The sequence below is a fragment of the Manihot esculenta genome, chromosome 6 (genome assembly GCF_001659605.2).
Source record: "Manihot esculenta cultivar AM560-2 chromosome 6, M.esculenta_v8, whole genome shotgun sequence".
Lineage (NCBI taxonomy): Eukaryota > Viridiplantae > Streptophyta > Magnoliopsida > Malpighiales > Euphorbiaceae > Manihot > Manihot esculenta.
In genome coordinates, this window is record NC_035166.2 from 25,764,328 (window position 1) to 25,786,442 (window position 22,115).

The 22,115-nt window shown below is 32.1% G+C and overlaps 2 protein-coding genes across 7 annotated transcripts; one reads left to right on the forward strand and one right to left on the reverse strand.

Annotated features, from left to right (window-relative positions):
• Positions 1 to 1,872: 1,872 nt before the first annotated feature.
• Positions 1,873 to 9,052, reverse strand: LOC110617191 (ribonuclease TUDOR 1). 2 transcript variants are annotated; one of them, XM_021759824.2, is made up of 17 exons: positions 8,907 to 9,052; positions 8,273 to 8,446; positions 7,791 to 7,865; positions 7,568 to 7,681; positions 7,380 to 7,484; positions 6,522 to 6,728; positions 6,188 to 6,397; positions 6,004 to 6,111; positions 5,160 to 5,330; positions 4,863 to 5,060; positions 4,422 to 4,781; positions 4,113 to 4,343; positions 3,841 to 4,029; positions 3,675 to 3,752; positions 3,396 to 3,590; positions 2,767 to 3,144; positions 1,873 to 2,372 (listed from the first exon to the last, which is right to left on the reverse strand). In XM_021759824.2, the coding sequence occupies exons 2-17, from the start codon at positions 8,429 to 8,431 to the stop codon at positions 2,184 to 2,186; spliced, it is 2,967 nt and encodes a 988-aa protein (XP_021615516.1). In that variant the 5' UTR covers positions 8,432 to 8,446; positions 8,907 to 9,052; the 3' UTR covers positions 1,873 to 2,183. The 2 variants fall into 2 exon arrangements, with proteins under 2 accessions (XP_021615516.1, XP_043813473.1); XM_043957538.1 differs by lacking the exons at positions 7,380 to 7,484; positions 7,568 to 7,681; positions 7,791 to 7,865; positions 8,273 to 8,446; positions 8,907 to 9,052 and adding an exon at positions 6,823 to 7,188.
• Positions 9,053 to 16,689: 7,637 nt separating this feature from the next.
• LOC110616457 (inositol polyphosphate multikinase alpha) lies at positions 16,690 to 20,143 on the forward strand. 5 transcript variants are annotated; one of them, XM_021758815.2, is made up of 4 exons: positions 16,690 to 16,908; positions 17,501 to 17,811; positions 17,886 to 17,920; positions 18,949 to 20,143. In XM_021758815.2, the coding sequence occupies exon 4, from the start codon at positions 19,029 to 19,031 to the stop codon at positions 19,944 to 19,946; it is 918 nt and encodes a 305-aa protein (XP_021614507.1). In that variant the 5' UTR covers positions 16,690 to 16,908; positions 17,501 to 17,811; positions 17,886 to 17,920; positions 18,949 to 19,028; the 3' UTR covers positions 19,947 to 20,143. The 5 variants fall into 5 exon arrangements, with proteins under 5 accessions (XP_021614507.1, XP_021614508.1, XP_021614506.1 ...); XM_021758809.2 differs by lacking the exon at positions 17,886 to 17,920 and having other exon boundaries at positions 16,697 to 16,908; XM_021758812.2 differs by lacking the exon at positions 17,886 to 17,920 and having other exon boundaries at positions 16,697 to 16,908; positions 17,515 to 17,811.
• Positions 20,144 to 22,115: the final 1,972 nt, after the last annotated feature.

A 22,115-nucleotide genomic window follows, 5' to 3' on the forward strand; every position in this document is an offset into this window, starting at 1 on the left:
AGGGTAACTCGATGATTGAAGTCGTATCAGGTTCAAATCTCCATTTTCTAAATATTTAGCATTTAAAAAATTAATTATAATTTATGTATTTGCAAATGAATCTTCACATATGCACACATAAATATGCAGAGGCATTTGACAACATACTTGATTCTTTGAAAATTTTAAGAGTCAAAGATACTCGATTGCTCCTCTTAAGCGCATGGTTTTGAGCTTAAAGTTGGCATTGATGGTTTGGGAATGCATCAAGCAATGTACCATAACCTAAGCATGCACCCAGTCGTCGAAAAATATTTGATCATACTCGAATATTCTTAGAAAATTGACATAATATTTTATTAAAATTTTAAATTAAAGTTGACAATGAATAATGTACCGTAAAAATTAACTAATTATACCGTTAAACAATTTGAATTCTGTTTTTTTTTTTTTTTTGAAACATTTGAATTCTGTTATAAACCTAATTATTACTGAAAAAAATATCAGAATTAGTTTTGTATATTTTAAATTAATAATATATACAAATATTTTTAAAATATCAGAATTCTGTTATATAATTTTTTATTGGGTTAACTATTTATATAAAGTGATTTGATAACAAATATTCGATATAAAAAACTCTAAAAGGGTATTACTTTTTTAATTTAAGCCTATCTTAATTTCAATTCCATATTATCAAAATCTATTTTTATAGAGTTTGATTACATTTAACTATTTATAAATATATGGTTCCTTGCTTTTTCTAATTTATTGCATAGACAAGCTAATTAATTGATGAGGATTATCTTGACAAAACTCAGGAAATTTTCAGGAAATATGCATTTTTTTCTTGAAAATAAAAATTAATAAAATGAAGTAGGGAAATAGCCTCGGACAGTTGACAGTTATTTACGATGACAAAATTCCAATCAAATGTTACAGAATTATTTATCAGTTTCACATATTCTGATTAATTTATTTTCCTATAAATAAAACTATAGAGAAACTGTGAGATTAGTTTTTTTTTTTTTTGTTAAACCAAATTGCAAACAATAATCAACTAAGTTTCTACCGTTGTAGCATGACTCCAGAAAAATGCAAACTTGGGACTACAGAGTTAAATCGTATAAGCTTTCCAAAAAAAAAAAGTTAGATCGTATAAATAAATTTTATTTTATTGTTCAATTCAATTTAATTTTGTATTAAGAATTAAATCAAAATATCATCAAATTGAAAATTAATTAAAAAATAACTTTATATATACTTATTATAAATTTATGTAAAATTATAATTATAATACATATATAAAATCTACTGTATATTTCATTTATCTACTTTAATAATTTTAATTATATAACTATGTCTGCCAATAGGCTGAGAGAGGGAGGAAAATCATCATGTGACTCATATATATTTCTATACATATTTCGTCAATCTATCGAGAGGGAGTAGGCTTTAATCATTAATTAATGTATATTTTAACAACTAAAAATATGCTATATAAATATTATTACAAAATTAATTTTGAAGTTCAAATTAGAGTAAAAAACTAATATAAGCAAAATATTTAAAAATAAAACTAAAATCATATTGGAAAATTGATTTGTTTCAATTCCAGAACCACACAGCCTCGGCTCCAGACTACCGTTAAGATCTAACGGGAAAAGATCACCTCAGATAAACGCATATGATATCAGACAGCTTCGCCTTCACCGGCTATTTTCCAAAAAGCGGGCTTCGCTACGCAAATAAGAACACCACAAGGGAAGGGTAAGTGCACCACGCCCCATTAACAGATCGAATGATAAGATATTTCAACGTCCCACTCAAGAAATCCAGATTCTAAGTTTGAAATCGAACACCACAAAAGATTCAACATGATGAAGAATGGACTATAAGGAATGCCGACAGAATCAACTCCAATTTATAATGTTTCCACGTCGCAACTCAACCAACTGGATTTGATTTACCTTATTAAGACATTTGTTAAAAAAATTGTCCCTCACCTAGATGGAAATTTTATAAAAATAATTAACAAAAAAAAAAACAAAACAAAACTTCAGTTTTACGCTGCAACATTTGTATCCTCTCATTCTAAATGGAATGATATTGCCTATAACTTAAAAAACGCATCTTAGGGCAGTCGCTGTTTTTTTTCTTTTTTTCTCTAGGCCAGTCTACCTAAGGGTAAATAAGCTAAGAAGTCATCGACGGCCACCAGCTTTTCTAACAGGAGGTGCCATGTCCTCATCATCTGACTGGATATCTCCATATGTCCATATCCCACGCCTATCAGCACGCGCTTCCTCCTGGAATTTCTCCAAATTATCAAGGGCCACCTGTCTTTCCCTGGAGTCCCACTTCTTCTTCTTCTCTATCCTAGCAAGTCCTTCCTAAAAGTCCAAATAAAGCTATTAGAGAAAGAAAGCCAACAGCCAAAGCAAAAACAGAAAGGCCAGTGAACACCGTAACGAGTCAATTAATAATTATACAACAGCAAGAGGCTCTGCAAATATAGCAAATTAAATCAGTTGAATCAGCACAAGCAGGCCAACACTAGATCTATTAATGGAAGAGAGCATAAGCTTTCCTTTTCCAAATTTCATTTTTTAGTCATTTGACTGGAAATATACCACAGTTTCACTTAAATGTCATGGCATGCTAGTGAGTTAAATTTCTTTATATTGGAAATATAGTTGAAAACACTTGTGCCGACTACAGCACAATATTAAATATATTATTACTACAATCGAGCCTTTTGCTATTCGGAATGTTCGCAGAGCATACCTGTACCATGGCCGCATTTATGCTGATCTCAGAATCCACAGCAACAAGAGTTACAATAAGAACTGGCCCAGTTCCCTGTCCTTTAACTTTTCCTCCAGAGGTATCCCTCTCCTCTACCTTAGCCCTGAACTCTTTTGAACTGCTTAACGTATGAGCACTCAAATATTCTGCGGCTTCTGGACCACAATCCTCCTCCAAGCTTGGAACCTTAATATATGCAAGGCTGCACAGCTGAGCAAGACCAGGTGCCAAGGACACTGAAGGATCAAGAGGCCGTAACTGACTGTATGCAACCTCCTCCTGATTTCCATAATCAATGTAGAATACCTCAAACTTGTCTTTCATGGATTCCACAGCTCCACGAGGTGCACTCACAATCTTTAGAAGTTCAATAATAAAAATCAGTTAAAATACAACCACATCAATGACAAATGAAAAATGAACTTCAAAGAAATGGGAAAAGAGATGGGGTAATTCTACTTGGGCAAGCAGTGAATACAAAACGATATCAATCTATGAAATAATTGCATGTTATAAGGACAAGAATACTTGAATATCATTCAATAGTATCTAGAACTAAAATTTTGAGCAGATAAAGGATGGATGAGAATTAAACCAAGTATTCTCACCATTGCTCGGTTCCAGGAATTATCTGCACTAAACTGAGCAAGAACAATGTCTCCCTTTTTAGGATTAAAAGCACCAATAACTGGAGCTTCTTGAAGATTCAGGGATGCAAGCTGTTGTTGAATAGAGGGAACTTTCTGATCCCCAACCATCTGGACATAAAACTGACCACTACCTAGGACTTCTGTAACCACCACCTGAAAGAAATATAAATTAATTAAACCTGCAAAACATGTTATGACATATAAAGTTGCCACATTATCCAACCACATCTCAACTACCTTTAGCACTTCTTTCTGTTTGCTATCAACAACTGGACCATTAGAGACTTCCTCTCCTTCAACATAATTCTCCCAAATCTACAACAATGTCATTTCATTTCTCAGATTATAAGCAGAATGACAAACAAAGATAAAAAGAACAAAATATGACATACGCCCAACTTACTTTCAGTTTCTTCTTTTTTGCAGATTGCTCAGCCTGTTCAAGAAGTCGAGCATCAGGAATCCTGTCAATGCCAAAGGAAGTCTGTAACTTTGCAAGGCCAGCTTCGAGAAGAATCACTGCCATATTTGTCTTCGACTCCCACAAAGATCCCAAGAAAGTTCCGGTTCTATCAACAGTTTCTACTTCAATCTGTATAGGGAACAATAATCAACACTCAAAACAAGGAAAGGAATCAAGCAGAAAATAACAGCCCTAAACAGGAAGATGAATACCTCAACTTCTCTCTGCATTATCCTACGCCTCATTAGTGCACTTGCTTCATCGGAATATGGTTCATCACGACCAGGACATCTGACACCAGAGAATGAAAAGGCAATGCTGCATGTTTCCTTGGGAATCAAAAGCTTAAAACGGTGACCACTAAGCACATATTCCACAACAGCAGCAATTTTCCTATTTCGGTGCAGGAAAGGCAAGAAATCTCTAGCTTTCTTGGCTGACGCCTGAGAGAAGCATATTAAATATGCAAGATGTACATCATGGTGAAAAAAAAATTGGAGGAAGATAGTTCATATTCTAACCGCAGAAAGGTCTGTTATATGTGTGACTGGAGGTTCCTTGTTAGAATGCACTCCTCTCTTCGAAGCAGAAGCACGTGATTCAGCAGCAAGAAGGGCATCATAATAGTTTGATCGTTCTTCAAAATCCCTATGCCGAATCACAGTGCCATAGCCACGGGAAACCATCAACTCACCAACATTAACCCCAGCTTGCGGACTTCCAGCAGCTGATGAAGCTGGTGACACTTCATCAGTATCACCCTCATGAGAAGACAACTCAAAAACTGATCCAAAATCCATTACTCTCAAGTCGCCAGACCCAGCCACGGTGGCTCCATCTCCAATGGTAACCTTCCTAGAGTATTCCATTTGCACATTAACCTGAAAGATGCATAATTGTATAATATATAACATAACTCTTCTAATCATCAAGATGAGATGACATAGCTGTGAGTTTAATACTTGCTGCCCAATGAGGCGACGTCTCAAGAATTCCTTAGCTTCTCGGGCATAGTTCTCCGGCTTTTCGTCTCTACGAGGATTACCCATCTTTGGACACTTGATACTTGATAGATTGACCCGTCTTTCTGCCAATGGACTTCCATATGGGACAGAATCATCAGCCACTATGACGCAATCGCCACTTACAACCTCCACTACCTGAAGACAGCAAATTTAGTTGTATTTGCCTATTTGGTAAGAGATCTAAGATGAATGTGGAATAAATTTTCCAAAGCAAAAAATATATGAAAATATTACCTTTCCTGAGAAGTTCTGGTCATGAATTGCTTTCGAATTCGTAGGAGGGGGCACATAATTTGTCCAGATCCTCAAGCGGCTTTTCTTGGCTTGAAGTTCTGCATTCTTCAGTCGCCGCTTAGCATCATCTTCCATCATGTTTGCACTCCATTCAACATATTTAGCTAGACCCTGCATGAGAGAGAGAAAGAGAGATTTTCAGAATCTCTTTCAAGGATATTGAAAAAATAAATACTGCGAGAAATAAGTACGTGTAATATGATATACGATTAACATGCAAAAGGAAAGAATTATATAAAAACTGGTCTTCCTTTTGACTAAATTCAACCATAACCTGTTGATAGTAGATCTCTTAATACATAAAAATACTCCACAAATCAAACAATTTAAAAGAAAATACATCTTTCTTTACTTCATATATAAAACAAATTTTTTGCATGTCTGAGCAACCATAGCAGTTCTTAGGGAATAAAGCACCACCATGCTTTATAGGAAGCATTAGTTTTCAATAAGATAAAAGACAGCCATAGACACGGTTGCTTCACAAAAAGATAACAGGAGTAGGTTTCTCTTTCAAAATTGTTTTGTTATTGACATAAGCCATGGGATTATCCCTTAGTCTAAAAAAGGTTCAGACGGAGATTAATCAATATATTATCTTTCTTTCTTTTGGCTTGGAAATGGTCAATCTCAAACCTTTAAAATGAGGCAACCCAACAGAGATGTCCTCTTATGAGTTAGTAATACCATGTAAAGGCCAAGGCAACAAAAAAGCAGAGATGCCTTATTTTCTAACTATTAGTGCATCTATGATCAACATAATCAGACAATATTCAAAACATACATTTTCTACAAGCTCCAGTGCCAGGTCCTTAGCAGATTCCCCATCCGAGTAATAAACTGATCCAATCAAGTTGCTGAATTTATCAACTCCTTCCAGGACAATACGGACCTATGAAACCAATAGAATTAGGTCATTTGGAAAAGAAAAAGAGAGGGACGGGGACTTTAAATCAGCATATGCTTACATCTCTGTTTAAAACACGTAGCTCAGTAAAATATTTGGCATCTATTCCAAATGGATCAGGAGAAACTTCAATAGATGCTGAAGAGACTGCAAGTCTCTGCGCAGATGTTAAAGGGGCTCTAGGTTCAGAAGCATCTCCATTTTGCTCATCAGAGTTTAGCCCTTTCTCCACAACAGTTTCTGATGCTGCTCTCCTACCCATTGATGGGGCCTAATTTAAACAGGAAAATGGCAGATGCTTAGGATCACATAAAGGACACCAGTAAGTAAGATTGATATACCAAAAAATTAGAGAGATGAAGGAATAAAGTCAATTATAATGTAATTGCATGTACCTGGATTCCGGCAACAAACACCTGGACAAACTGAAAACCTGGAAGCAAATAGACACGGACAGTACTGCCATCACGAACTTGCTCAACAATACCTTGCATTGGTTTGCCCTTGTTCGCAGCAAGCAGACCCATGGCATCCAAGTTACTAGGATCCCCAATCGCAGAGGGAGGTAGATTTCGGATGGATGCCTCAGCAGCACCAGGTGCCTAAAAGAAAAAATTTTGAAAGATCAGGAGTTAAAGAATTTCAAACTTAAAATAATAACAAGAAAGATATTGAAATTAGTCATATAATACTTGCCCATAGTAATGTATCAACTTAGCACCAATCAGCTTGTGATATTGCAGGCAAATTTTAAAGATCCACCATAGTGCAGCATGATCAAAATCTTATAATCCCAAACAAATAGAAGCAAAAGGGAATTGCAGCTCAATGCAGAGACATGTGTAACATTGCCAAATGCAGTAAACTCAAAAATTAGCGTTAGATACAACTGAACCATTAGCCTCAAATCTCAAGTATTGCTATTCTACTTGCTATCACTAAACTGTTTATTCTATTAATAGAACATTACAATCTTTAGTTCAAATTCAAGAAGTTTATCGAACAATGAAGTACTTTAAAACATTATAACATCATTCCCCCACTTGTTTACATTAGTTTTGAATTCCAAAACCATCACTGAGGACCATGTAGTTACAACCTATCTCTAACATAACAAACATCATAAACAAGTTTCTTCAACAACCCATGGATACTTTAAAAGGTGATACAAGTCAGAAATTTAGATTTACAATTGGAAGGAAGATGGTGCAAAAAGAAAGAAGAGAAGGAGCAGCAGCAAGCCAGGAACAAACCTTACTCCATCGGCCCTGACCATTTTGCTTAGCTTGTTCTTCAAGAAGTTGATACTCAGCAAGAAAAGGACTAACCTCACCTTTCTGCTGACCCTGCTCTCTGACCTGCAGCTAACAGATTCAGTTAATAACAGCATAAAAGTAAATTAAATCAAACTCAGTAGTCCACCAAAACAAAGGCATACAACCTTTGCCCAGCCTTCGGAAACAACTAATGCTCCAACATTTTGGTCATCAATGAAAACACTCCCAAACTCTCTGCCAATAGAAGGCACAGCATAATCAATCTTGAATTTGACGTCCTGTGATATAAAAGTTAGATGCATAAGATTAGATGTCGGAACATGTACTTCAAGCACCCCACCCACTTTTCTCCCCAACAATAGCTGAAGTCTATCTGGCAATAATCACCTTTCCTATGCAGAGCTTCCTCAAAAACTCTCTGCTCTCCCAGGCAAAGGGCTCATCAACGCCTCCCCTCCGGGCCTAAGACAACATATATTTCCATAAAATTCCACTTTCAGCCAGAAGTGTAATTAGCATCTAAAAAAGATGATCTTTCATAATTGAGTAAAATATAACCATTGAGATCATTGAAACGATAGGAAAAATGCGAAACACCACAAATAAAAACGGCAATTATAAAGCCACTAAAATCCTGAGAATGCAGTACAGCACCATTTAGATCCTCAAAACAGCTCGTAAGACTAGATAGCTCATTCATATTTTTACTTACAAAAGAGAAAGAGAGAGAGAATAAGAGGAAGAAGAAGAAGTTCTGCAAAAGATAAAAGTTTTAAACAGGAAATACACAATAAACAAACTATTTATCCAAAACCAGGATCTCATTACTCCCTTTGAACAAAATGTGAAGCAAAAAAATTGGCGTTTACCAGTCTTGGAGCGATAAGAGAAGACAGGGTGATGGTCCTCTCCGGTGGAGGACCGGGCTTGTTGCTGGACTTGGCCGTCAACACCAAAGCGTCCCCTGATGGAACAGCTTTCACTTTCGCACTGTACCATCCCGTGGCCCCACCCTTTGATGTTGCCATTTCAACAAAAACGATCTACAGATACAGCAAACCAGTTCAAGTAAACACATACACAGAAGAGTAAGAAAGAAATTCAACAACATTAACAAGTGTACGCATTATTTAGAAACGAAGTGTGAATTTTTGTTGATCCAAAAGGCCTGCGCTCTAAATAAACAGAGTATATACAATTAAATATCAGTCGCACTTCACAAAAAGCCAGAGAATGCCATGAATCATACAGAAAATTCAAAACTGACACAACTAGCATAACAAATACTACAGATCCGAAGCATCGAATTCACCAAAACTCAAAAAAAATACCACATGAATGATCAAACAGCTCGATCAGATGATCATTTGTTTAAAAATGATACCAGGAAAGATTTGCAGAATCTGAAAACCACTATTGAATAACAGAGCTTACAAATCTTCATTTAAAAGCACATAAAACCATGCACGAGGAGAGAGATCTGCGAGAAATAGTGGCGCTCACCTGGATCTCTCAATTGTGTTATCAAAGGAGACAAACAATGAAGAAAAGAAAAATCTGCGATAAAGAGTCGAGAAGATAGATTTTATTGCAAGACGGCGGAACAGAGAGACACGAGAGAAGTGGAGTGCTGTGTAGAGAAGGGAGATATAAACGAACGGAAGAGGGAGCTGGTTGTGAATATACCCTCGATATTGAAGTGAATTTACACAACTACCACCAGAAAAGATTTAGACATATGCAACTTTGTTAGGTAGATTTTGCGAATTGATCTGTATCCGTCTGTCTGATCCTTCCATTTTGACCTGGATGAGAATATGCCTTTCCATATATAAATAAAATTTTAATTATAATTTAGCATAATTCATATAAAAAAAAATCTCATTTTTTAAGTCTCAGTTGGATTGTGTTTTTTTTTTTATTTTCAAGGTGCTTTGTCTTGTTACTATTATTTTTTGACTCCCCTTAACTTGTTCACTGTTAGTTAGCTATTAGAAATATGTTGGTGTAGTTGTATGAGTTTAAAGAAATTTGCTATTTTTTAAATTACATACTTATCTTAAATTTTATGAATAATTAATAATTATATATGATTTTAAAAAATAATTATATATAATTACGATAATAAATGCATTAGTTTATATCTATGTTATGAAAATTGTGCTCTAATAATTATATTCATCTTTTTAAAATTAAGTTTGTAACATTTACACTTGTTTTTTAAAATAGTAATTAATGAGGAGAAAAGTGCGAGGTAAATCTTATTATTAGAATTTCACCTTTCTATAATTAATAAATTATCAGCAAATTGTATTTTTTTTAATTAAAAAAAACACCCCTGATTACATCACCGACCAAAAATTCAACAAAAACCAATAGCAAAAAAGAAGACAATGAAAATCTAAAATGATCTGATATCTACAGAAATTTCCCATTACAGGCAATAAGTTAAAAAGCTAAGTCCTGAAGTGCGGGCCAAAACGACGCGGCATAGTATCTATTAATTAAAGAGAAATTTATTATTTATATTCTATATTATAAAAAACTCATTAAGTGTATTTATTTTAAAAAATACACTAAATATTTTTTATATTTTAAAAAATTTATTCATTAATTTTAACTGTACGTATTATAAAAAAATTAATATAAAAAATTAATTAATAAATTTTAAAAATTTGATAGATTAATAAATAAATTTTTTAAAATTATAAAAGTTAAATTACAAAATATTTAATAATTAAATTAACAGAAATATTAACTAATAAATTTCTATTTTAATATGTTTTTGAAAATTTAAAAATTTATTAATAAATTTTTGAATTAAATAATAAATTTTCTTTAATTAAATTTCTGACGTTTAGTTGCTGTAATTTTCTGGATTTTGGGGTCAATTATAGTGAAAATTTTACCGCATTGGGCTTACTGTGAGGCAACAGTGCAACCTAAAGAAACTGTGAAAGATTGGATTCGCTGAAGGCAGATACAAGAAATGGAAAGTGCGATGACGCGAATTCGCCTTTTTCAACAAACCTTGACGTTTTTGTTTTACCGGGAAGCAAAGTAAGATCTGGCCACGGCAAATCATAGGCTTTAAAGAAACGCTAGACGTGTGCAGGCCTGAAAAGTGAGAACAGACCCGAAATATTTAATCATCCATGGGATATTATTATCTCTTGAAAATAAATTCTGCCAATAGCTTGGTCTCTAAATATATTATCTCTTAGAAAAAAAAAAAAAAAAAAAACTCTTTATTAACACAACCGAATTGCTTAAGTGACGTCCATGTCTAAAACTTTTTGTTAAACAAGACAATTCATGTGAGTGGCCATTCACAAACAGAACAAAGATATTCGATACACGCAAACCTTTTTAAATGGAAATAATATTTCAAGCTCTTTTTTTTTTTCATGAAGTGAAATGTTTGTTTAAAACAATTAATTAAAATTGATATAAATAGATATTCGCAACATTTCAGAAAAAAAAAAACATACTAAACTTACTAGATTGATCAAATTTAGATTTAAAGGTTCTATTTTATTAAAATCAATTTTTAAAAAAAAATGAATTTCTTTTATATAACCATTTGATTATTTAATTTTTAAAATAATTAAATTAAACTAAATTAAATCAATAAGAAATCGAAGGAAAACTTTTAAATTTATATAAAGATAAATTTTATAATTATTAGATTAAACATTGATTTTTATATTCTGCACCCATTATATATATATTTTAATTGATTTTAGGTATATATTTTTTTAAATTATGTGAAAAATCAAAATCAAATAGACTAGCAAATAATTCTGGTTGTACTTCCATCTAGTTGACAGGAAACTAGTTTGTATTGCCCGTGTCATTTGTCAATAAGAGTCACATGCGACCAAGAACATTATCTATCAATTGCATCATGCGGAGACGATCCTCCGCAGCGAACTTTTTAACACTTTCTTTGACTTGGGAAGAGGGAAGTATAATCTAGCTTGTCAATCGTATTATGGCAAAATTATTATATCCCATAAATTAGAAGGACAAAGTTATTCCAGCTCCTGTATTAAAGCTCAATTTTTTTTTTAGCAAGTTGAGCTATCCTGGAAGGGAGTATTGGGAGATCCTACTTGTTCAATGAAAGCTTAGTATGGGAGAGGGTCCTGGTTGAGGGATGGTAGAGAACTGCCGAAAAGCTCCATCCATCCATCTCTATTTGTCAGACACACAGGATATTTTACCTTTTGCTTCCCTACCCTCCCACGATTTTAATTGTATTGCTGGTATTAGAGGCAGGTCTAAAAATTTGAATTAAAGAATCAATTTCATATTTTAAGTAAAATTTTCAATTTCACTCATTGTAAAAAAAAAATTACATATAAATATTAAATATAAAGTTTTGTACATATAAATATTAAATATAAAGTTTTCAGATTGTGATTCAAAGTAATCGGTAAACTTTTTTTTTAATAGTTTAACTTATTATCGACATAAATATTACTCTATTCATTCTATAATTTTTATCTATTTTTTTTACATATTAAAAAAAATTAAATTTTTATCAATTTTTTAATTATATTAATATTAAAATTTATAAAATAATAAGAGATATTTTAAAAATAAGATAAAATTATAATGATTAATTTATAATATTATTATTATAATGTAAAAGAGGAAAGTATAAAATAATTTTAAAACAAACGAAAAAAAAAGATTGACAGAAATTATGGGATGGAAAGATTACTTGATTTATCTATATTTAAATTTGTAAAAAAAAATTAAATAATTCAACCAATAGAACTTTTTTTTTAAATTATTTTTTAAAAAATCTAAATAGTTTATGAAACCATTAAATAATTTAATCATAATTAAAATTATTTTTTTAAAAATTATAAATTTTATTTTTATAAATTTAAATAGTCTAACCTATAATTTTATTCATATAAATAGAAATAACAAAATAATTATCATTTCTTAAACAATAAAAATTGATTGTATAAAAATAAATTAAATATTAAAGAAATAACTTACCTTTTAAATATTTTGCATAAAAAAAATTTGAATAAGATGTTTAGAATTGAAATCTTAAAATTAAAAATAATTTTTTTATTAAAAATATTTAAAAAATAACTGTCAGTAAAAATAGTATTTGGTATTGTAATTTCATTTATGATGTAATTACCATCAAATTTATGAGTTTTCAAAAAATTCAATAGCTTGTATCTATATTAAAATGATTTTATAGATCAAATTGTTGAATCTATTTATAAAACAATTATTATTTAACTCATTTTTTATTATAAATATTTAAATTCATAGATAATAATATATATATTTAAAATTATATTAGCTAAATAATATACGCATATAAGATAATAAGATAAATATAAAATACAAATATATTTTAATTGTATAATTTTTAAATAAAAAATAATAAATTTTAAAATAAATTATATTTTAGTCTATAAATTATACTATAATTAATGGATCAGTCCCTATATTTTTAAAACTGAAAATTTAAAATCTTCTATTTTTATTTCATCTAAATGAACGGTTACTATATCCATTTATCCATTAATTCAAAAATAAATTACTTGTTAAACTTTAAAATTTTTTTTTTATAATATTCTTGAAAATAATAAAATAACATTCCTTGAAAAGACCGTTGTTAAAAAAAAATTGTTTACTAAACATTAAGAAACATTTTGAAATTTAAAAAGGGCAAAAAAACACAACAAAGTATTCATGATATTCAGATCCTTTAGAAAGAAATTATATAAATCAATTAAAGAGAGAGATGGTACATCTCTAACAGAAAATTCAACAAGCAATGCGTCTGGCCTATAGTAGCAGGACACAGACAGAAGCATGAATTAAAATATAATTTATTTTAAATTTTATAAAAATTTAAGAATTTAATAGTAATTATACTTTTATTTATTTAGAATTAAAGAAAAAATTACCTAAGTATCCCTGCATAATTCAAAAAATTTCAAGGGGCTATGGCCCGCTTCCCCACATACATCCGCCCCTGGCTGGTATACTAGTGGTTCTCGGCGCGGTCGTCTAATCTCTGTGGTAGGATGCTCTCGGGCTTTAGTAGGTTGCTTATCAGTAGGGAAAAGAGATTCCACAGCGCTTCTGAGAAAATGCATCACTGGCAGTTGAGAGCTCCTTTTAGGCAGCGCTGCAACTTGTTTTTTTGTCTCCCATTGGCCGGATCCCGGTTTTACTAAGGTTTCAATCCTAAGGTTTTCTAGTTGTTGGATTGACTTGTGGCCCAAGTTTACGAGACTTTAGCTATGTTTCAGCTTGTATGTCCTGGACCAAACTGTGCAACTCTCCTTTTATTTATGCATTCTATCCTTTGACAAAAAAAAAACATGCTTTTCTCTACTTTATGTGATCTTCACAATATAAAAGCTGTGGGATTTAAAAATTTTGTGCATGCAACTTTTATCTTAAAATTCTATATTTCAAAAATTTTTGTTCTTTATAAAAACGACACAAACTTATTACACTTTTTTTGTTTATAAATAATTTTTTGTTATTAGACTTATAAAGACAAGTAAAAGAGTAAGGCTCACACATGAATTTAGATTGAAAAACCAATGTCACTCCACCCACCCACCCATTGTTTGTGCGTATAAATACAGCGGCAAAATTTTTATTTTTTATTTTTTTTTATTTTTTTAATTTTATATTTTTAATTATTTTAATTTTATGTGCAAGTTACTTTTATTAAATTAAAACTATTTATAACTATTATGATATTTTTAATTTAAACGTCACTGATTTCATAATATTTTTAATTTAAACGTCACTGATTTTTCTAAATAGTTTCAACGTCTCTTTTTATATTGAGTTATATTAAATAACTTATTTTTTTATCTGAATCTTTCAAAAGAGTATTTAATTATGAGGATTACCAAATAATCTTTAAAAACAATGCAACTCACAACTCAGACCAAGTTTCCCTACTTCTATTTCTATCAACTTTGTGGTAACTTTGTTGGATGGATAACGACTGTAGGTGGATCAGATATCTTGTCATTAGGACCAATATCATCAATTGGTGGGTTGCTTATATTCTGCGACTGACTGATAAGATATTGCTAACGCCAGAGCCTGAACAAGAGAGAAACACGCAATACTCAGCCCAGTAGCGAGAGCAAATACACTTTATGCTAGTTGTTGATGCAACTTTTCATGGTAACTGCAAGATACAGGAGCTTCTTGCAATGTGATCATCGTTCGGACGGGCTTGAAACTCCCTGTGATAGTGGATTAAATACACTGTTAAACAAATGTGGTTTAGATTCTACACTCAGTGCACCATCCATGAAAGCAGTAATATGAGAAGAATCACTTTGGGAAAACACCATGCTTCTGATATTCTAAAAGGACCAGTTTGAGCAACAGTACCAAAAGCTGGACGCGACGCTGTCACGCCACAACGAGATGCAGGTAATGTGATTGAACCACCTGTTTCTGAACCATTAATTGCAAACGGAACCATACCTGTTCATGAATAACCTATTTGTTCAAGGTTTCAGTGCAAACTTAGATCATTCATGGGTGTATAGAATAAGAATTCAAAGTCCCCATAGAAGTGGTCATGATAACAAAATGGAAGCGAAAGCAATATTAAACAGCATAAGACCACAAGAATACCAGCTGAGGTGCTGGCAGCAAGCCCTGCCACTTGAACTGTTGAAAATTCCTAAATGTTCGAAATTTCTACCCCAAATCAGATGTCATCATAAGTCAGCGATCCAGAAACAAGCTTTGCAACAAGAACTGCTCCTGCAGACCTCCAACTGTATTTAGCATAGCTTAAATTGAATAAAATTGTAACATTTATACATTCCGATTGCAACAAAAATACTTGTACATGAGTTTGTAACATCATGTAAACCCAAGCTTCAACGTTAGGAAGTTGACCTTTGAATCCTCTTGAACCCCATGCGGTCTTGAATCCAGGTACAGCTGCAATCTCCTTCAGTCCATAAGGAATCCCATACAAAGGCTCTGTCAATGAAACGAGTATTTATTTAACTCTTCAACCAGAGAGTATTTCACAATGTTACAAATAAGCAAGTTAAAAATACAAAAAGCAGCATGAACAGAATGAACATTTAGCAGACAAGCTTAGCTTAACCACCAAAGCATAATCTAGGCATATCAACCTGTTAAAAGTTTACTATCTTAAAATTCCCAAAGCCCTCAAAATAAAAATTATTTCTAGTCCGGTGGAATTGTTTTACGATTCACCAATGTGACAAAAATGGCACTTAAAAATTGATGAGAAAATGACACCTAAAACTCTCAGATTGTGATGATCCTGAATGGATAAGATACCAAATATACTCTCTGGCAGTCAATTAATGTGCTCCGAGAAAAGTTATCATAGCTTCAAGAACAGGATTGTACATGTTGTTGTTCAAACCAATGCATCATTATCATTAACAGGAGAAGGAGAAGTTGAAAATTAGAATGGATAGCCACCATTATAATTTCTCCTTTGCATGCCTCAGAATAACTTGCACGAGCTCATGAGCTGTAATTTGGTTTGTCGTAATGAGTTCTAATTCAAGGATCTGCCACAAACCAATCACAGTGAAAAATGGACCAAGGAGAAAAAGGAGGACAAGTGATTGTCCAAAAATGAGTAGCAACTGGTTCACACTCGTGAAGGCAAAATCTTCATCACTTTTTAGTCAACAGCAGGAAAGTTAAATTTTTTGCTTGAATTGTCCTTATGAGTCCACTCTGGATTTAAAAGTAAACAAGATGGTGGTTATGCAGTTCTCCATTCTCAGATGCAACTAATCTCCAGTTAGATTCATGGTAGACAAATTAAACTCCACTGCACCAGTTTCAGTCTTCATCATCTAAACTAGAAGTGTTTCAATAAACAACAAAACCTACGTAATGCCATATCTAGATATGTACATGATGAAGAGTTTGAGAAAGTGAGAAGGGTACCATGGATAAGTTTCTAAGCCATGAGCGTTGAAATGGTTGAATCAAAGGCGAGATCTTCTTAGCACTGACAGAAGAGAGCGGGCCCGCCCGGAGAAAAGTGGAAGAGAGGAGTACAAAAACAGCAAGTAGCAAGAAACGTGTCAATTTAACTGAAAAGGATGACAGAATTGACCGCCATAGCTGATACGTTTCAGTAATCAACGGCGACAGCTGCTCTTTGTGGCTTCTGCAATTGTGCTAGTTAATTATGTGGGACATGTCTAGCAAATTTCATTTATCCTTTCCTTCCGCCTTTTCTATTTTCTGTATTACTTGAGCCGGTCCTTTCCTAACTCGTTGACTCTGTCCCGCCAATGAACTGTCAAATCGAATCATTGATTTTAAATCCGATTTGATTTAAATTTTAAAAAGAGAAAAGGACCAGATTGTCTACAGTTCTCGCTGTTTTCTTCCTCGATGCTCCTGCTCCACCTCCTTCCATATCTCCGACGTCTCACTGTGAGAATATATCCATATCGAAACTCCAACACAGGTGAACAACGTGAGCTTGATCTTTCTCCCTTTGCCTAAATTAGTTGCTTTTTCAGGGCTGTCAATTTTGATTAAGGCTATAAATTATTCTTATGATGGTTTTCATCTGTAACTCTAAAGAGAGTTTAGTTTTACGACGTCTATGATTTGGCAAATTTGATCAATGGGAGATTTGTGGGTTTTAAATGGGCGTAGTTGTGCTCAAATTTGCATAGATCGTACATGATTCCGCTGCACTTCTAGGTATTTTTTCAAAAAAACTATTATTTAATTGCTTATTGAAGTGAAACTGATTGGATTATTTGTTTTTAAATTTTTATTTAGCCTTTAAATTTTCTTAAAGTATTAATAATATAGAAATTGGCTCATGCATTGGCTAAATTAGGTCTGGTTGATTCAGCAGAACTTATCTTTGTTGATGAACTATCTCCTGCTCTGTCTTCTTTCCAATCAGCTGTAATTGACTCTGTTATGGAATAAATTTCATTTTCTGTAGTTTTCCCTTAAAAAATAATATACAAATCGATTAATATATTTATTTAAATAAAAACTAATTTATTATTTTTGTTTGTGGCCTGAATCACATTCCCAAGTCTGTCAATTCCAGTGGAATCCGTATCCAACCACAACTACACACCGTCTCTCTCCATCTCACAAAAACCGAAAAAACAAAAGCAACAAGATGGAATCTATTTTCTTAGCGGGGACCATCTACCTCTATTAGCGTGAAACTCCATCCTAGGCTCATATCATATCTCCCTTCTCCCCAGAAAATAAAAAAAGAGGAGAAAAATCTTACCTCTTTCTGTAGACTGCAGGACACTTTCGCTTTCACCGTCCTTCGCCGGATGATCATTAACCTAATCTTTAAGCCTGGGCAAGCGATTCTCTGATAAGCTAGAAGGTAACTAAGAATTTTTATACATGAGGTGTCATCTTACTTTGCATTGTAGTGACTGGTGAAAATATAAATTTCAGGGGTTTTCGGTTTGTGTTTTGAAAGCTCTTGATAGGTACAAATTTTATTTGATTTTGGTATCAGCTTATTAGTAGTTGTAGTGATCATCATTTCATTTTTAATCGATGGGCATTGGATTTCTTTGCTTGAGCGATTATTTGTTAAAGGATCAACATTTCTGCGAGGATAGACAGTATGTTTATTTTATTTACAGCTTGTTGGATGGAAGTAAGGGCAGAGAAAATTAGGATTATTGCGATAGGAAAGGGAAGGCTGAGACGTTTCCCTTCAGGCGGAGTTTTATCTGCTGTGTGACTTATTTTGGTTATTACAAATACTTGCATTACTGGATGCTGAATGAAAGTGTAATTTTGGGCTACTTGCATGTTCCAGTGAAGGAGGGAGGAAGTGGAATAATGGTTTAATTGTTTGATTTAATTACATACTTAAACAGCTGGATGAATTTTCCCTTAAAAATATTTGAACCATGAGACTGTAAACTTTATTAATTTTATCATTTCAACTTTAATATTCAATTGTGTAAATTTACTTCGTATTGATTTGGGAAGTTTTGAGCAAAGCATATTGTTCTGTCATTTCTTTTGATTTAATTGTCCAAGTTGATAGGGTCATTTTCACATGTGAGACTTATATTTAATAGAGAATCAAAATGAGGAACCACGTCCTTCATAATGTGGGGAACCAGCAATTAGAAAGAATTTACCTGGGGTTTTTGAAGATCAACATGAGAACTTCCCTAGAAGCTTGTTATATTGATTAAGTTTATTTGAAATTAGTAAGAATATGACTAGCTTGAGGGTTTGACGCCAATAAATAAATAAAGCAACTTAACTTGACAAAATGCAGTAGCCTGCCACATGGTAATCACTGTTGTTTTCTTTTAACTATTTTTCAGTCAGCCACTTTACATTTAGTAATTGGTGGCAATTCTCCTCTCTCATTACTGAAAGGACCAGAGCATTTTCACTTTTCAGCTTGCACAATTTAAAAATTTGTTGTCCGTAGATTGTCTGATTGCATAAACATTCGAGACTTCACACTATTGTTTTGGCTGATTTACAGATTGCATATACCTTCAAGACATATAAAGATCAAGTCGAGAAATACCCTCTGCTGTGCTATTCTTCATACTCTTGCACATCATGCTTAAGATCCCAGAACATCAAGTTGCAGGACATAAAGCATGTGATGGACTGCTTGGCCCTCTCATAGACGATTCAGGGCGCTTTTACAAGCCTCTTCAAGATGATGAGCGCGGCTCTAGGGAGGTGGCCTTTTACACATCCTTCTCATCCAATACAAGGGTTCCAGATCACATCAGGAAATTCTTTCCTATCTTCTATGGCATTCAACTCTTAGAGGCATCTGATGGGTCTGGATTGCGTCCCCACCTTGTCTTGCAGGATGTTGTCTCAGGTCACTTGCATCCGTCCATTATGGACATTAAGATTGGTTCTAGAACATGGTATCCAGAAGCGCCTGAGGACTATATCCAACGGTGCCTCAAGAAAGATAGAGAAACCAGTAGCTTGTCATTGGGTTTTAGAGTATCTGGCTTGCAGGTGCATGGCAACAAGGAGTCAGGATTCTGGAAACCTGAGAGGAAGGCTGTCCAGAGGCTTACTGCAGATGAGGTTAGGTTGGTCCTGAGCAAGTTTGTTTCATCCAACCCTTCTGATGATCCAAAAGCAGTACGAGATAGTTTATTCGCATCCAGTGTTTATGGTGGTTCTACTGGCATTTTGGCCCAGCTATTAGAGCTGAAGGCATGGTTTGAGGATCAAACGATTTACCACTTCAATTCTTGTTCAGTTCTCATTGTGTATGAAAAGGAGTCTATTCTAAAAGGAGGGAGTTCAGGTGCTGAAATTAAACTTATAGACTTTGCTCATGTTGTAGAAGGCAATGGTGTTATTGATCATAACTTCTTGGGCGGAGTTTGTTCTTTGATAAAGTTTATATCTGAGATTCTTACCACTCCAGATGAATGTTCAACCCAAACATGTTTGCAGGACTCTGACAAGAGCTCTGTTTGCAATGGGGACAGCAAAAGGGAGTGAACAGAGCATTTACAATGCTTAAGTACTTGGAATTGAATTACTTCTATTATGCCTTTAACTTTTTATCCATCGAGGTTGATGAGACTGTCGGAATTTGCATCGACTTGTTGAAGAATTTTTTTCTATGGAATTGTAGTTTTGGTTAATGAGAGAAATAATCCATGGACTTGAAATCCATTTGGACTTTAACATGCTCAGTATCATTGTTTTGATTGTTCCATGCCACTCTGATTTACAGATTTTGTTGCGGGTGAGTCATTGTGTGGACGGAACCATGAAGTAATGGGGTTTTGAGCTGAAAGGTAAAGCAGTCTCTGTTCCGCTCACTGGTACTGCATCTGGCTTTTCAGTCGCATGCATATAATTAATTAATTACTACATCCGTCTTCATAATTTTTATCAAAGGTATCTTAAATTACTGTCTGACTTCATTTTTTCACATTATGGTATTTAATTTTATCTTATTTTGAACGTAATGGTTCATTAATTACTTATTTTTTAAAATAAACATTTAAATAATTTGTTAGCATTTAATTTAAATTATATATTTTTAATAATGATTTTATTGTTTCAATAAAATTTAATATTTTCATTTTATTTTAAAGATGGTATAATTGAAAAGGATTTATCATTTAATTAAAATAATTTTTTTAAAGTGGATAAAATTTAAGAGAGGGGTGGATTGGAGGTGGGAGAAAAACGGGGGATTTAATAAGTGTCCTAATTATTAATGGAGACCAAATAGGATAATACCATCAATGCCGATAAATATGAGACTCGTGTATGTTTTCTTTTTTTTGTTCTTTTCTAGTGGCCTTTAACTTAAGAATCGAAGGTTACATAGATTCAGATCCACATAAGAGATTAAGAGGAGTATCTGTACTTATTTTGAAAAAAATGTTTCAAAAAAATTGTTTAATGGATGGAGTTTTGAAATTTTACATGTATGTTAGACGTTTAATTGTTTAATAATTTATTACTTTAAATTTAAGAAATTAATGTACTCACATATTTAGTATGATAATAAATAAGTATAAATCTAAAAATGTTTCAGATTTATACTCCTCCAATTCTTGGCTTTCATTTAAAAAAAAATTTAAGAAATTAATTAACTTTAATTTCTAAATAGTAAAACTATAATGATAATTATAATTTAAAGGGTAAATAGTTATACATTTTGATTTAAAAAACTATAAATTTATGAATTTTCATATTTATAATTAAAATTTTAATTTTAGATAAAAAAGTAATTTTTAAATTTACAGTAATTATAATAACTTTTTAAATTAATTTTAATATAATTTCAAAAAAAATAATTTTAATAAAATTTAAATTAACTTATATTACATATTACATATCAATATTATTATTATATAAACAGTTTGATTAATTAAAATTAAATCTCAATTAAGATACTAAATTCTTAATTTAATTAAATTTTAAAATTATATAATTGAAATACTTAAATCTCTATTCCTTAAATAACAATTTTAATTGAAAATTTTAAGTAATTATAGCTTTAAACTTTTACCTAAAATTTAATTTAAGTTAATTAAATTATTTATATGATAAAAATAATAACATATAATTTAATTTAAATATAATTAAAATTAAATTTAAAAATTACTATAATTACAATAAATTTAAAAATTAAGATTTTTTATTTAAAATTAAAAATTTTACGGGGATTTTTTATTTAAAATTAAAAATTTTAACCGTAAAAATTCATAAAATTGAGGTTTGTTTGGGCTAATTAGTCTTTTTCTTTTGTTGCCAAAGTAAATAGTTAATCACATTTAATAATATAATAATGTGTATAGTAGGTTCTTTTGTAGTTGCCTCACATGATCATGTGGTGTTAGTGCAGAAAAAAGAAAAAAAAAAGTGATAAACATATTTTTAATTATTAAAAGTATGAGATTTAAACTTTTTTTTTTTAATTTCAACAAAATATTTAAATTTTTTTAATAAAAAATCGAGTCTACTTGTAAAGGTATGAATTATAAAATAAAAAGTTTAAATATGTCTGATTTTAACTTATCCAAAAAGTTGAAAGGCAGGTGTCAGTCTTTATTCCTTAAACTAATTGACATAGTCCACTATTACCTTTATATTCAATTAGTTCCGACTTTTTGCTTCTTCAAGTTTTTCTTTTTTTTTTAAATCCGA